The 11,454-nt window shown below is 34.9% G+C and overlaps 1 protein-coding gene across 1 annotated transcript; it reads right to left on the bottom strand.

The window, feature by feature from the left end:
• Window positions 1-878: 878 nt before the first annotated feature.
• LOC149774045 (ABC-type oligopeptide transporter ABCB9-like) lies at window positions 879-10,664 on the bottom strand. The gene is made up of 4 exons (XM_089945864.1): window positions 8,643-10,664; window positions 7,536-7,650; window positions 1,907-2,037; window positions 879-1,126 (listed from the first exon to the last, which is right to left on the bottom strand). Exons 1-4 carry the CDS (start codon window positions 9,358-9,360, stop codon window positions 906-908), a joined length of 1,185 nt encoding a protein of 394 aa, XP_089801990.1. The 5' UTR covers window positions 9,361-10,664; the 3' UTR covers window positions 879-905.
• Window positions 10,665-11,454: the final 790 nt, after the last annotated feature.

Below are 11,454 nucleotides of genomic sequence, written 5' to 3'. Positions count from 1 at the left end.
ATTCGGTTTCTACCTAAGAGTGTGAAGAACATCTTTGAGGAAATAACTAAATGGACATTAGTTGTGAACCAGCCTCACTGAGCAGGCAACAGGAAAACTTAGCCAAATTCTGGCTTATTTAAAACCTGCCTAGCTCCTCTAGCAAACAGTAAAGCTATTGAATAGTTTTATTGGTCAAAGATTCTCAGTATGTGCCTTAGCTACTTTGGGTTAAGAGATTTTAGCCCACAGCAGAGGCCTGATTTGATTAAATGAAAAAACTCAAGTGAAATCGGAAGCTGTTGTTAGGAGGTAAGAGGAAAACGTCTTTCCTAACACAGATAGCAGTGTAATGCCATGGTAATTACTGCAGTCACTCATGTAATGGAAGGTTAATACCCTTTTCCCAATCATCAAGAATCTTGTCCCTCTCCCACACAGAAGAAAACATCCTGGTTAGCCACATGATGCACCATTCACCTGTGGCTTTCGGCAAATAAGCAGATGTAGCCATCTTACCATTGGTGGACCAACATTTATGCTCTGAACTCGTGTGGCTGGAGTAGGATCCACAGTAACATGAGCCTCCAGAGATCGGTGGTGGAAGGCTTATTAAGAAGCTAGAAATAGTTTTCTCTCCGTTGCTACAGGTTCTAGAATTTCAGTCTCTCTCTCTCTCTCTCTCTCTCTCTCTCTCTCTCTCTCTCTCATGCACATACTTACACACACTCACACACACACACAACCTTTCAAGAAATATTACCCTACTTCAGACCAATAATTTAACCTTTAGTTTGATGACTGCAAGATTGTGAACTCATAACAAATATATTATTCATGCTCAAATTAATTTTAATTACATAGCACAGCATGTTATAACAAACAATCAAATTGTTCTGATGAAGAAAATTAGAGTTATTATGGATTTACACGTAATTTACCTGGAAATAATCTCCATAAAATTGGGTGAAGACATACACAGTAGGTACACCGATAAGAGTGACAATACTCAGCCGCCAGGAGAGTTTGAACATGAAAATGACCACTCCACAACCTTTTATGAAATTTCTCAAGAAGATATTGATGTTCAAGCTTACTCTATCACCCACTGCAGAGGTGTCTGATGTGAGACGTGATGTTATATCACCTGAAAATAAAAAGAAGTCTGCTCATTTCTACAGATATAGGCAAGATTTCAATTTTCCTTAAACACTGATGATCCTAAGGCCCTTTTGTTCAAACAGTTTACACATAATATAAAAAAACAAGAAATATCATCCTATTATGTATGTAGGTGTGTATAAATGCATCAAACATTTATTATCATTTAAAGACCATATAATTATGGACATATCAGTTCATACATGGGCACAAAATTAGGTACCTGACAGCCCTGGGCAAGCAAATTTAACTTTGGGCAACCAAGATTCTCAAAGCCGACACCCAACCAAACAACTGGATTCTGGCTGCTTATCGTTTCTGAGGAATGTATTTAGTCTCACGTAAGATCAATAACAGTGCAGACTCTAAATTGTTGATTTTTTCATTCACTAAGCTAAAATTGGTTATGTCAAGTGCCACAAACTAAAATACAAGTTAATAAAAATGATTATTTTCACATCCGAAGAGATTTTGCTGCTATTTCATGCAGTCAAAACCAAGTTTTTCTTTATTTCATAACTAAATTCATAACTGAATTTACATTACCCTGTGCATAATAGAAATGACATGACAATTTGGGGCAACCAGATTTCCTGCTCTGGTTGCCTATGGGAAGTCTGAAGCACCAATGGCATCCAGGCTTTCTGAAAAATGTTCTGTCCATAATATAGATGGGACAGGCAGACAGTAACATAAAAACAATTTATATAATAACCTGATGAGTTCATACAAGTAGCAGTTCTGCTGAAGAACAATTTGCTCCTACCTGTTTTCACACTGTCAAAGAAGCCAATCTCCTGTTTAAGAATTGCAGAAAAGAGCAGGCTTCTAATCCGGATGTTAAGTCGACCAATACATAGTGACAAGCAACCTCCTCTTAACCCTGCAGCCAGGGAGCTGAAAATAAAAGGATCATGACATAAATGATGGCTTATATGAAAATCATAAAATTTGGCAGGTATAATGGTATAGTGAATTTTTAAAAATAAATATTCTCCTTGCTACCACTATATTTTCTTATAAATATTTTCATAACTATCATTGGATTTTACAACAAATATTCCCCTTTTTGCAATTAGATTTTCATAGCCCTACTGATCCAGTCAACTCCACTTATCTGCATATAAGTTATTTGCATAATTCACTTTTTTGCAGAAATCCTCAAAGCAGATTCTTTTCTTCATCTGTCGACAAATTCTTTCAGTTTATTTGCATATTGCTTAAAATATATGCATAATCTGCAGATATGAATAGATTTTTGTTCTTAAATTGCCTCCAGTCTGTCTCCAGTTGCATATTTAGGGATGATCAAATGATTACCTCCACAACTGACATGCACCTGGCTAGCAGACTTCACATTTGCATGGCCAAGCAAGATGATCCAACTCAAATTTAATATAACAACCTCAACAAGAGTCCCTGCAACAGATTGATGCTGATGTTCTACAGAGCAAAATGAAATTCAAGACCATTTCATCCTTTTAATTGAAGAGTGTACAAGAAATATAATATTTTTCAGCCATAAAAAGATCATCAAATTATGTTTTGCTCAACAGATTTGTACTCTGCATAGCGTTTGATTTGCAAAGAAAAATATTTTCCCAGGTTTTATTCAAAAGAAACAATATAGGTTTTGGGCATAGAGATCGCAGCATAGACAGCTGGAAAGCCAGGGTAATGGTAATGTTAGGCAGACTGACAGAGATCTATCAATAAAATCACAGGTAATATTAACATAATATGGCTTAACTTGACAAAGCATAGGACCATATGTACCAGAAGCCATATGGTCACAGAATAGCATGGATCAAGTGCTAGATGACCAGACAGTATGGTCAGCAGCCAATACAGCATAAAAGCTGAGGTACAGCTGGACAGTATGGCTCATGAGTCAGAGAGATGACTTGTATGGTTGTTAGCTGAGATGGCATCAAAACTAAGGCGCAGCTAGATGACATTCAAGTATAAACTCCATGCAAACAGACTTACAAGGCCAAGGGCCATGACTGGATATATGGGGGGAGAGGGGGGAATTACGCCACCTGGGCAGCTTAGAATTGGGTGGAAACCCCACCAAAGTGTTGACAGTCTTCCTAAAACAGAAAGACAGAAGCATACAGAAACGGTCATTTAAGTCATTTATAAACTACATATGCCTAGAATTACAGACCCAAAGGTCATGCTCACACATGCAGGAGGATTTGCGCAACCAGTCTCCCAGCAAAGAAACAAATGGTCATTCAGTTTATTCAGAACAAGAATAAATAAGAGCACAAATGGTATACAAATAAAATAAACTCCATAACAAAGAAATATCTCGATATTTAAACACATATTACACAACTCTGAGAATATCAGTGATGTTTTTTTGAAGATTTTTAAAAGTCTTGTTCTGCGAGATAGCAGTCTATTGGAAGAGCTGTTAAATTTTTTAAAGAGACATGACCACTAATTGTTCTCAAGCTTAAAGCCCAGCTGAACAATACCACTGCTGAAGGACTTCTGCGAAAAGGACAGACGTTTTCCTTCATTGTGATGACGAAGATGCTAGCTGATATTTGGCAGTCATGGACAGACTAAATCAAGTTTTCCAAAATGAGTTGGTCAGTTTCAGCATCATAAAGCCAACGCTTAGCTCGACAATCCTTGAACTGGGCCATCTTGAAGTTAATACTAGGGAGGTAGAATTATTAAGTACGTATATACCATTACTATGCCTGAATCCATCAATGAGATAAGCCAACTGCATGATGCTGTGTTGATGCTTACAATCACAATTGGACCTACAATTGTATGAAAACAATAAGTCAGCTCACGAATATCAACAGTCTCGTTCTTTTTCAGGTACAGAGGCATATTATCAATAAAAGCAGGCATATACTGATATGAAGGAATCTATGCACATAAATTGAAGTCTTTGGGAAGAAATCTCTATGTTAATATCACCATCCGTACAATGGGAATACTGACAGGAAGATTTACAAGACAGCTGTCATGGCAGCCATACCAGATTTGTGATTGACACCATTTTTATTTTGTACCAACTAGTATCACAAACCCCATGATTGTATAGCAATCCATTTATGAGAAACAGACATAACATTATATTTATAATGGTCACCTGGGGGGCCATATTGTGAATCAGCATCATTGTCATTCTGAACCAACCAGACACTGTAAGAACTCTTCTGATGAAAACCCCGTTTCAAAATGACATTTCCAATTAAAAGGAGTAGCAGTTACAAGATTTTCATGATGGCCACCATGGTTGTCACATAAGACATCAGATCAGCACCATTTAATTTCAGACCAACATGACATTATTTGAAGCTTTTGTTGAAATCCGCGTGCTGCTCTTCATTTTGGAGAAGTAACAATGACAAGATTTTTCGGGATGGATGCTATGGTGGCCACATGGGGCATCAGATGCACAGTATTTTCATTTAGGAGCAACTAGACATCAAAGAGGAATTTTCTGGCAAATATATACTTAGGAGAAATATCCATAACAAAATTTTTAAGATGACCACTGTGAGGGCCAATTTGAAGGTCAGCTTGGTATGTGTTTGTGATTTGGATTTTTTACATAGCTTTTACAATTTTTCAGCCATTTGCCTACGATGTCTGCAGTGTGGCAGCTTATAGTGATGTCTAGCACTGGGGCATCATGCCGCAGACATGTTGCATGATGTCCCACCCAGACACATTATCCTGACACCAGGCCAACCAGTCCTAACACTAACCACTAAATGCTGAGCGCTAAGTGAGGCTTCTGTTAGTACCATTTTTGTAAGTCTTTGGTATGACTCAGCCAGGGATCGAACCCACGACCTCCAGAATCTGAGCTGGATGCTCTAACCAGTAGGCCACCGGAGTGCTCGGGTCAGCTTGGTACCATTTTCCTTTACAAGCATCTAGACATCATAAGAAGTGATAGATGCATGTTCATAAGACTATTGATTCAGGAGAAGAAATGATACTAACAGTTTCATTTAAGAGCACCTGGAAAAATAGATAAATATGTGTGTTAGGTTTCATGGCAATTGTCATTGTAGTTTATGAGCAGCAATAATAACAACTTGAGCAAACGAACAGCTTCATCATGGACATACAACAGACTGTCCAATAAGCTTTTCTGATCTATGAGCAGTAGAGCTTAAAAATAACACATATCAGAATTATTTTGGAAAGTTGTTGTTGTTGTTGTGGGGTTTAACGCCATTTTTCAGCACACGATAGGCTATGCATGGCGGCCAGTATTAATGGTGGAGGAAAAACCCAGGAAAACCCCGGGAAGAACCACCAACCCACGAGAAGCTACTGGCAAGCTTTCTCACATACCCACATTAGCCGAATCCTAGACTCGAACCCACGCCGACAGAGGTGAGATGGCAGTGATCCGTAACGGAAAGCGCTTTAGACCACTCGGCCACTCGGGGCACCTATTTTGGAAAGAGTAGGTCCATACAAAGTGACAATGCCAACAAAGCACCATATTAAAGAGACCCCCCTCCCAAATTCCACAAAAGGATATATGCTGCACTGGATGCTGAAGCAAAATGATTTGTAAAGGTTAGTGATGACAACATATGTGTCACTATTTGGATTCACGTGACAATAACGTGGAGAATGAGAGAATGACTCCAAAGATACAGAGCCAATGCCATCTTCACCATCATCGCCTTCTTATAATAATAATAATAATAATAATAATAATAATAATAATAATAACAATAATAATAACAATAACAATAACAATAATAATAATAATAATAATAATACTATCCTGTATTTATCCAGGGTGACATAATAAGATAATAGCTAGTTTACAGCTACATTATGATCCTGTGATTAAGACGAATAGACAAAAGTTTAATTAGTAAAAGTCTACAAGATTAACATCTACTACATAAAAGAAAACAAACATAACTGAATACAAATTATACAAGATCAATATAATTTTATCACAAAGACATATAATGCCTACCAATTAAAAAAGTTATGAAGTCATAAAATCAATCTTACTCATTAAATTATCTACCGAGTTAAAAGCTATAACATTAGGTGCTTGTTTACTATCATGCTGCAAACTATTCAATGAAAATGTACCAGCGTATGGACGAGGTTTCTTAATACACTCTCAGAACTTTTTGTATAGATAAATTATTGTCTGAGTTAGTTGTGTATTCCTTGCATTGATGTTTCTTAGAAACTTACAAAAAAATTAACATACGCATTTCTTAAACTACTTAAAGCCTTGAAAGTAAAAAAGTAGGAACAGCCTCTTAAAAATAATAATTTACACCATTCTATGAGTGTTGATTAGTGCTGATACTCCATGTAAACTGATATAATTCTTTGGAGTCAACTAAATATATATATATATATATATATATATATATATATATATATATATATATATATATATATATATATATATATATATATAACTGAAGGCAAATGATTCTAATTTTAAAATGTAGAAAACCAATAAAGGACATTTCATCATCATGAATAGTATATAAAGAATGTAAATTCTATGTCTGTGCTGTCATAAATTCAAATTTACAGTTACATAAATTTTATTTTTCAAATTCAAGTTCAACTTATTTATTTCCTCCGGAACACAGATACTTGTCCCTGGTATTAATCACTGATCAATCTATCCATCTAAACATCTATCTAAAGAGGTAATTATTATTTAATGGAGGTTATTTCCCTTTAAATGTATCCGCTCTTTATTTGCATGATCCAGATATCTGCATAAAATTCCTTGGCCAATGCACATGCGGCAAATAAGTGGAACTGACTGTATTTCAATGACTGTACTTACTGGATATCACAAAAATGTTGGAAGCAGAGATCATTTAAAGAAGAACACAAAGGTATCAGCCTACATCTCATCTAAGAATTAGTTACACTTACAAAGGTATTCAATTTTAAACTGCTGCTTACCATAAGCCTTTAAACAATAAAGACAGGTGGGTATGTGAGAAAGCTTGCCAGTGGCTTCTTGTGGATCGGTGGTTCTTTCTGGGATTTTTCCGGGTTCTTCCTCCATCATTATAACTGTCCTCCATGTATAGCCTATCGTGTGCTGAAAAATGGCATTAATCCCAACAACAACAACAACAACAATAAAGATAAATTGCATTGTACAATCAGGCACTGTGACAAAATGTATAAAATCCAGGAGCCACTAATCAAGGTTACTTTATAACAAGATATTAAAATTACAGGTTAGGACCTTTCACCAGTATTATTATCCTTTGGACTGGTATATTATTTATTTATTTTTTACTAAAGTAAGAATTAAGTCAATAATATTACATTCAACTTATGAGTTAAGTTTCACAAACACACACACACCCCTTGGCAAAATCAGTACTAGTTACCTGCCCAGTGATATCAGTGACATCATTATAATAGCATTGGTGAATTCCCCTTCAGATCTGTCAATTACAATTCCATCCACAACCTTTCCTGTATAAAATGGTACAAAGATTTCACCTGAAATTGAAATGAAGCACACAGTATAGCCTCTGTATAGGAGCAACCTGCAGGATAGACACATTTTCACTGTAAGGGAGGTGGCAGTGGATGTGAGGCTACAATGGGTTTTTTTTTTTTAAACTGCAGAGAATGGAAAATGGGACCATGTCAGAATAAGAAAATATTGTTTACAGCAAGTGATTGCTACCAGAGGATGCACTGCATATTACAGTGTACATTATTCAACTATTTCCATGCTTGGTAATTTTCCTCCAATTAAAACAATTTTTTTCAGATAAATAACAATATGTGCATGCAATTGACAAGTAATACCAAAATTTGAATATATGAATTTCATTGTTGACTACACAAACCCATTATGCTTGGAGTACATTTGCCTTAAACGATTGTCTGAACAAAAGAAACAAAAAGCATTGTAAATTACAGATATTATGAATCCAAAGTAACTATCAAAATTGATGTAAAATTGCAAAAGGCAAAAATGTATTCAATGAACATGATGAAATGATAATGCTGTGCATGACCAGAGCTACAATCAGATTCAAAATATCCAAAATATAATAAAAAATTAAAGATATAGCATGTACAATTGTCTGTTACAATGCTTCCTACGACTGGCCATTCCAACAACTGATGATGACAAAAGGATACAACCTAAAGGTCAGTAAGACATCGTGCCTCCCTCAGTAAGAAAAATCTGAAGTGCATCATTAAAATACTTCTTAATCTTACTGTATCCACTCACACGTTTATTACAACTAAAATAAGAAAGACTCTGACCTGCCATTGTATAATGTGCCAGCAGATCTGGGAATACGTTGTTTTTTCTACTGATTAATAAACAGGAGACCAAGATCTGCTGGTGCATTATGTGATGGCAGATCTGGTTCTCACCAGTTTTCAGTTGGATTTGACTTATGAGAGTATATGCATTATTGGCCTTAAATGTAAATATTATAAACTTTAAATACCAGTCTACTGATACCTACCTACAGTCGCTGCTGTCAGGAAGAAAAAGGCTACTAAAAGAAGAGTTGTATCTGGTTTGGAGTAGGACAAAAGGCATAAAATTGTAGTTTTCTTTCCATCAGGCATGCTGCTGTTGGGATTACGTGCATCTACTGCTGGGGAATTTTCATGACAATCCATTTTGCCCAAGAGAGGCTTGCGTTCTTCATGATGGTCATCGTTAATGCTTGCAAGTGACTGTCTTTGTGCATGTATTTCTATTTTCTGTATTAATTTATACTGTAGAATTATGAGAATAGCAGAGAAAAGTGTCCAGGAAAACAATAACCAAAACCAGACACTGTACAGATTTTCTTCTATTTCTGACCATACTAAAAGTTTGATAAATGTATACATCCATATAAAACCAAGCAAAAGAGTCAGACAATGTTTTAAAGACTTTAATCGTGACAAGGTATCTTTCATATTTACTAACAATGCCAACAGTATGCCAATTTGAACACAAAAACGCAACATTCCTTGCAGCCACAAGTCAAACAATGACCTATCAAAGGCATACTCCCAAAGAAAATGTTGGTAAAAGTCCTTGCCATAAGTGAAGAGAATTGTTGAGACAGTAATATCAACAATATTAATTACAGCAACAATTATTGTGGAAGTTAATCTTTTCATTTCGGTGTTTGGATTGGAAAAAATGTGCAGATCTACAAATGTTAAATGCTCAGGCCCCAAGTTCATTCATCTTAATTAACAGATGTTGCCTCTTTGTTGATGTCATGATTAAAACCATTTATATATCTCGTCAAGGATTTACTGATGCCTCATCAAAATTTTATCGATAATATATACAATGAGCATGCTTGCCAAACCAGAAAACAAAAATGACCATTTATTTGTATTTACACATGATGTTTCCTTTTATGAGAAAGAAATGCATGGTGCTGGGGTGTTTATTCAACTCTATTGATCTATATATAGCTAACAAAATTGGAATCTAAAACTATTTATTAGTCGTTGAAAAGTGCCAACCCATTTTCATCTACAAACGTATCAGCCTGTTTACAAAACATGAGACAAAATTTTAACAATTTTACAAGCAAAGAAAAATGTATACTATGCACCTAAAGTATAATACAAAATGTGTACAAACACAGCAACACATGCAGCTCAGAAAATATTGTCTGAGAAGACAGAGATAATCAAGATCCAAACTTGAACTGTCTACTTCACAAACACAAACATCTTCAAGACTGCATTTAAATATTCTACTGAGACTAATACTTAAATGAATAATTTTCAATAGATCTTTAAACAATGAAACATCTTTACATATATTTCTTATATTTTATTAAATAAAATTGATCTGTAAAAAGTTATACCTAAATTATTTGCCTACATTAATGTCACAAATGACTATAATGAAGCATTTTTAGTGCACACCAAAATCAGTTCATATTTGACATAACATATTTATTTTGAACACATTTTATTTCAACTCTCTCCTCTTCACTCAGCCTAATTGTTTGTTTGTAATGTTTTGTTACATAACCTGCTTTCAATAATAAAGAGTGTTATTATGTATAGTTTTAATGCTACAATAATTTTAAGTAACAATCCACAAATATACATACATGTAAAAAATATACACATCACAAACCCATTAGCCTCCATAAATAAACACATCAGAATAATGCTGCTGTAACAAAAAATCAATATCACAAACATTAATCTAAAGATAAACAATAAATTTACATACCTGCCTTTTTGTTATGTAAATATTATGCAATTTAAACAAAACCTACTAAATGCAGTATAAACTGTACACAGTTGCATGCATATGCATGTATAAATGAACAAAATACTTACTGTTAATGATGAGATTTTCTATGGAAAGACTTAGTGAAGTTTGCAGTTTTTATATTTTACTGTGTACCAATTTCTGAAAACTTTGTAAATAATGTACGTTAAACTAACACCATCAAAAAAACATATCTGATAGTGTTTATTATGATGTGAAACTATAGGGAATGCTCATTGCTCAAAGTCAGATTCAAAAATGTGTTTATCTAGAAAGACCAAAAACTAATGGAATAGATTTCTCATTTGTTTTTGTAAAATAATGTGAAGTTTCACATTCCCTCTTTATTTCATTTTACTGAATAGAACTGAATAAAATCTACTGTGGCCAAATATGAGCAAAAATATGCAATCCTCCTTGCCTCTTACTCACCTAAAGGTTACACAATACACTATACAAGATAAAAATATCTCTGGTGCTTTCATCTTCACTAAAAATAAGCTTTCAGTGACCAAAGCAAAGTAACTCAGTCAGTGTGACCAGCATCCTTAATTGTGAATCTCCGTGACAAAAACACCGCCACACAAATAGAAACCAAAGTAAGAACAAATGCAAATATGTAAAATGTTTCCTCATCAAAGATGTCAGTAAAGGCTGGAATTCGTGCTGCTACTATGTCCACAATCTTCTTCTCGTGGCTATCATCTGCCAACATGGCGACTTGCCCTGGTCTGCAAAAGAGAAAAATGGCTATAACAACAAGAATTTTATCAAGTCTAAAAGCTTGCTGGTAATGTCATCTAAATTGTTCATTATTTTAATAAGAAAAGTCACAAACATGACGCATTAGAACCCTGACAAAAATCTGATGTTCCAAACTAGAAATGAAACTGATAATGTTATGCATGCTTGACTGTCCTTGGTTTGGTTTGGCATTTGACATCATGGCAACATATGTCATATGTAGTTCATTTTGTGCCATGGCTAAAAACCAAAAAGTGATTTTCCCAAGAACACCACATGAGCTGCTATGA

This window comes from Sinohyriopsis cumingii, unplaced genomic scaffold (genome assembly GCF_028554795.1).
Source record: "Sinohyriopsis cumingii isolate HCF-2022 unplaced genomic scaffold, ASM2855479v2 utg000441l, whole genome shotgun sequence".
Taxonomy (NCBI): Eukaryota; Metazoa; Mollusca; class Bivalvia; order Unionida; family Unionidae; genus Sinohyriopsis; species Sinohyriopsis cumingii.
The sequence above is the reverse complement of the archived record's forward strand: the minus strand, read 5'-3'. Positions and strand labels throughout refer to the sequence as shown.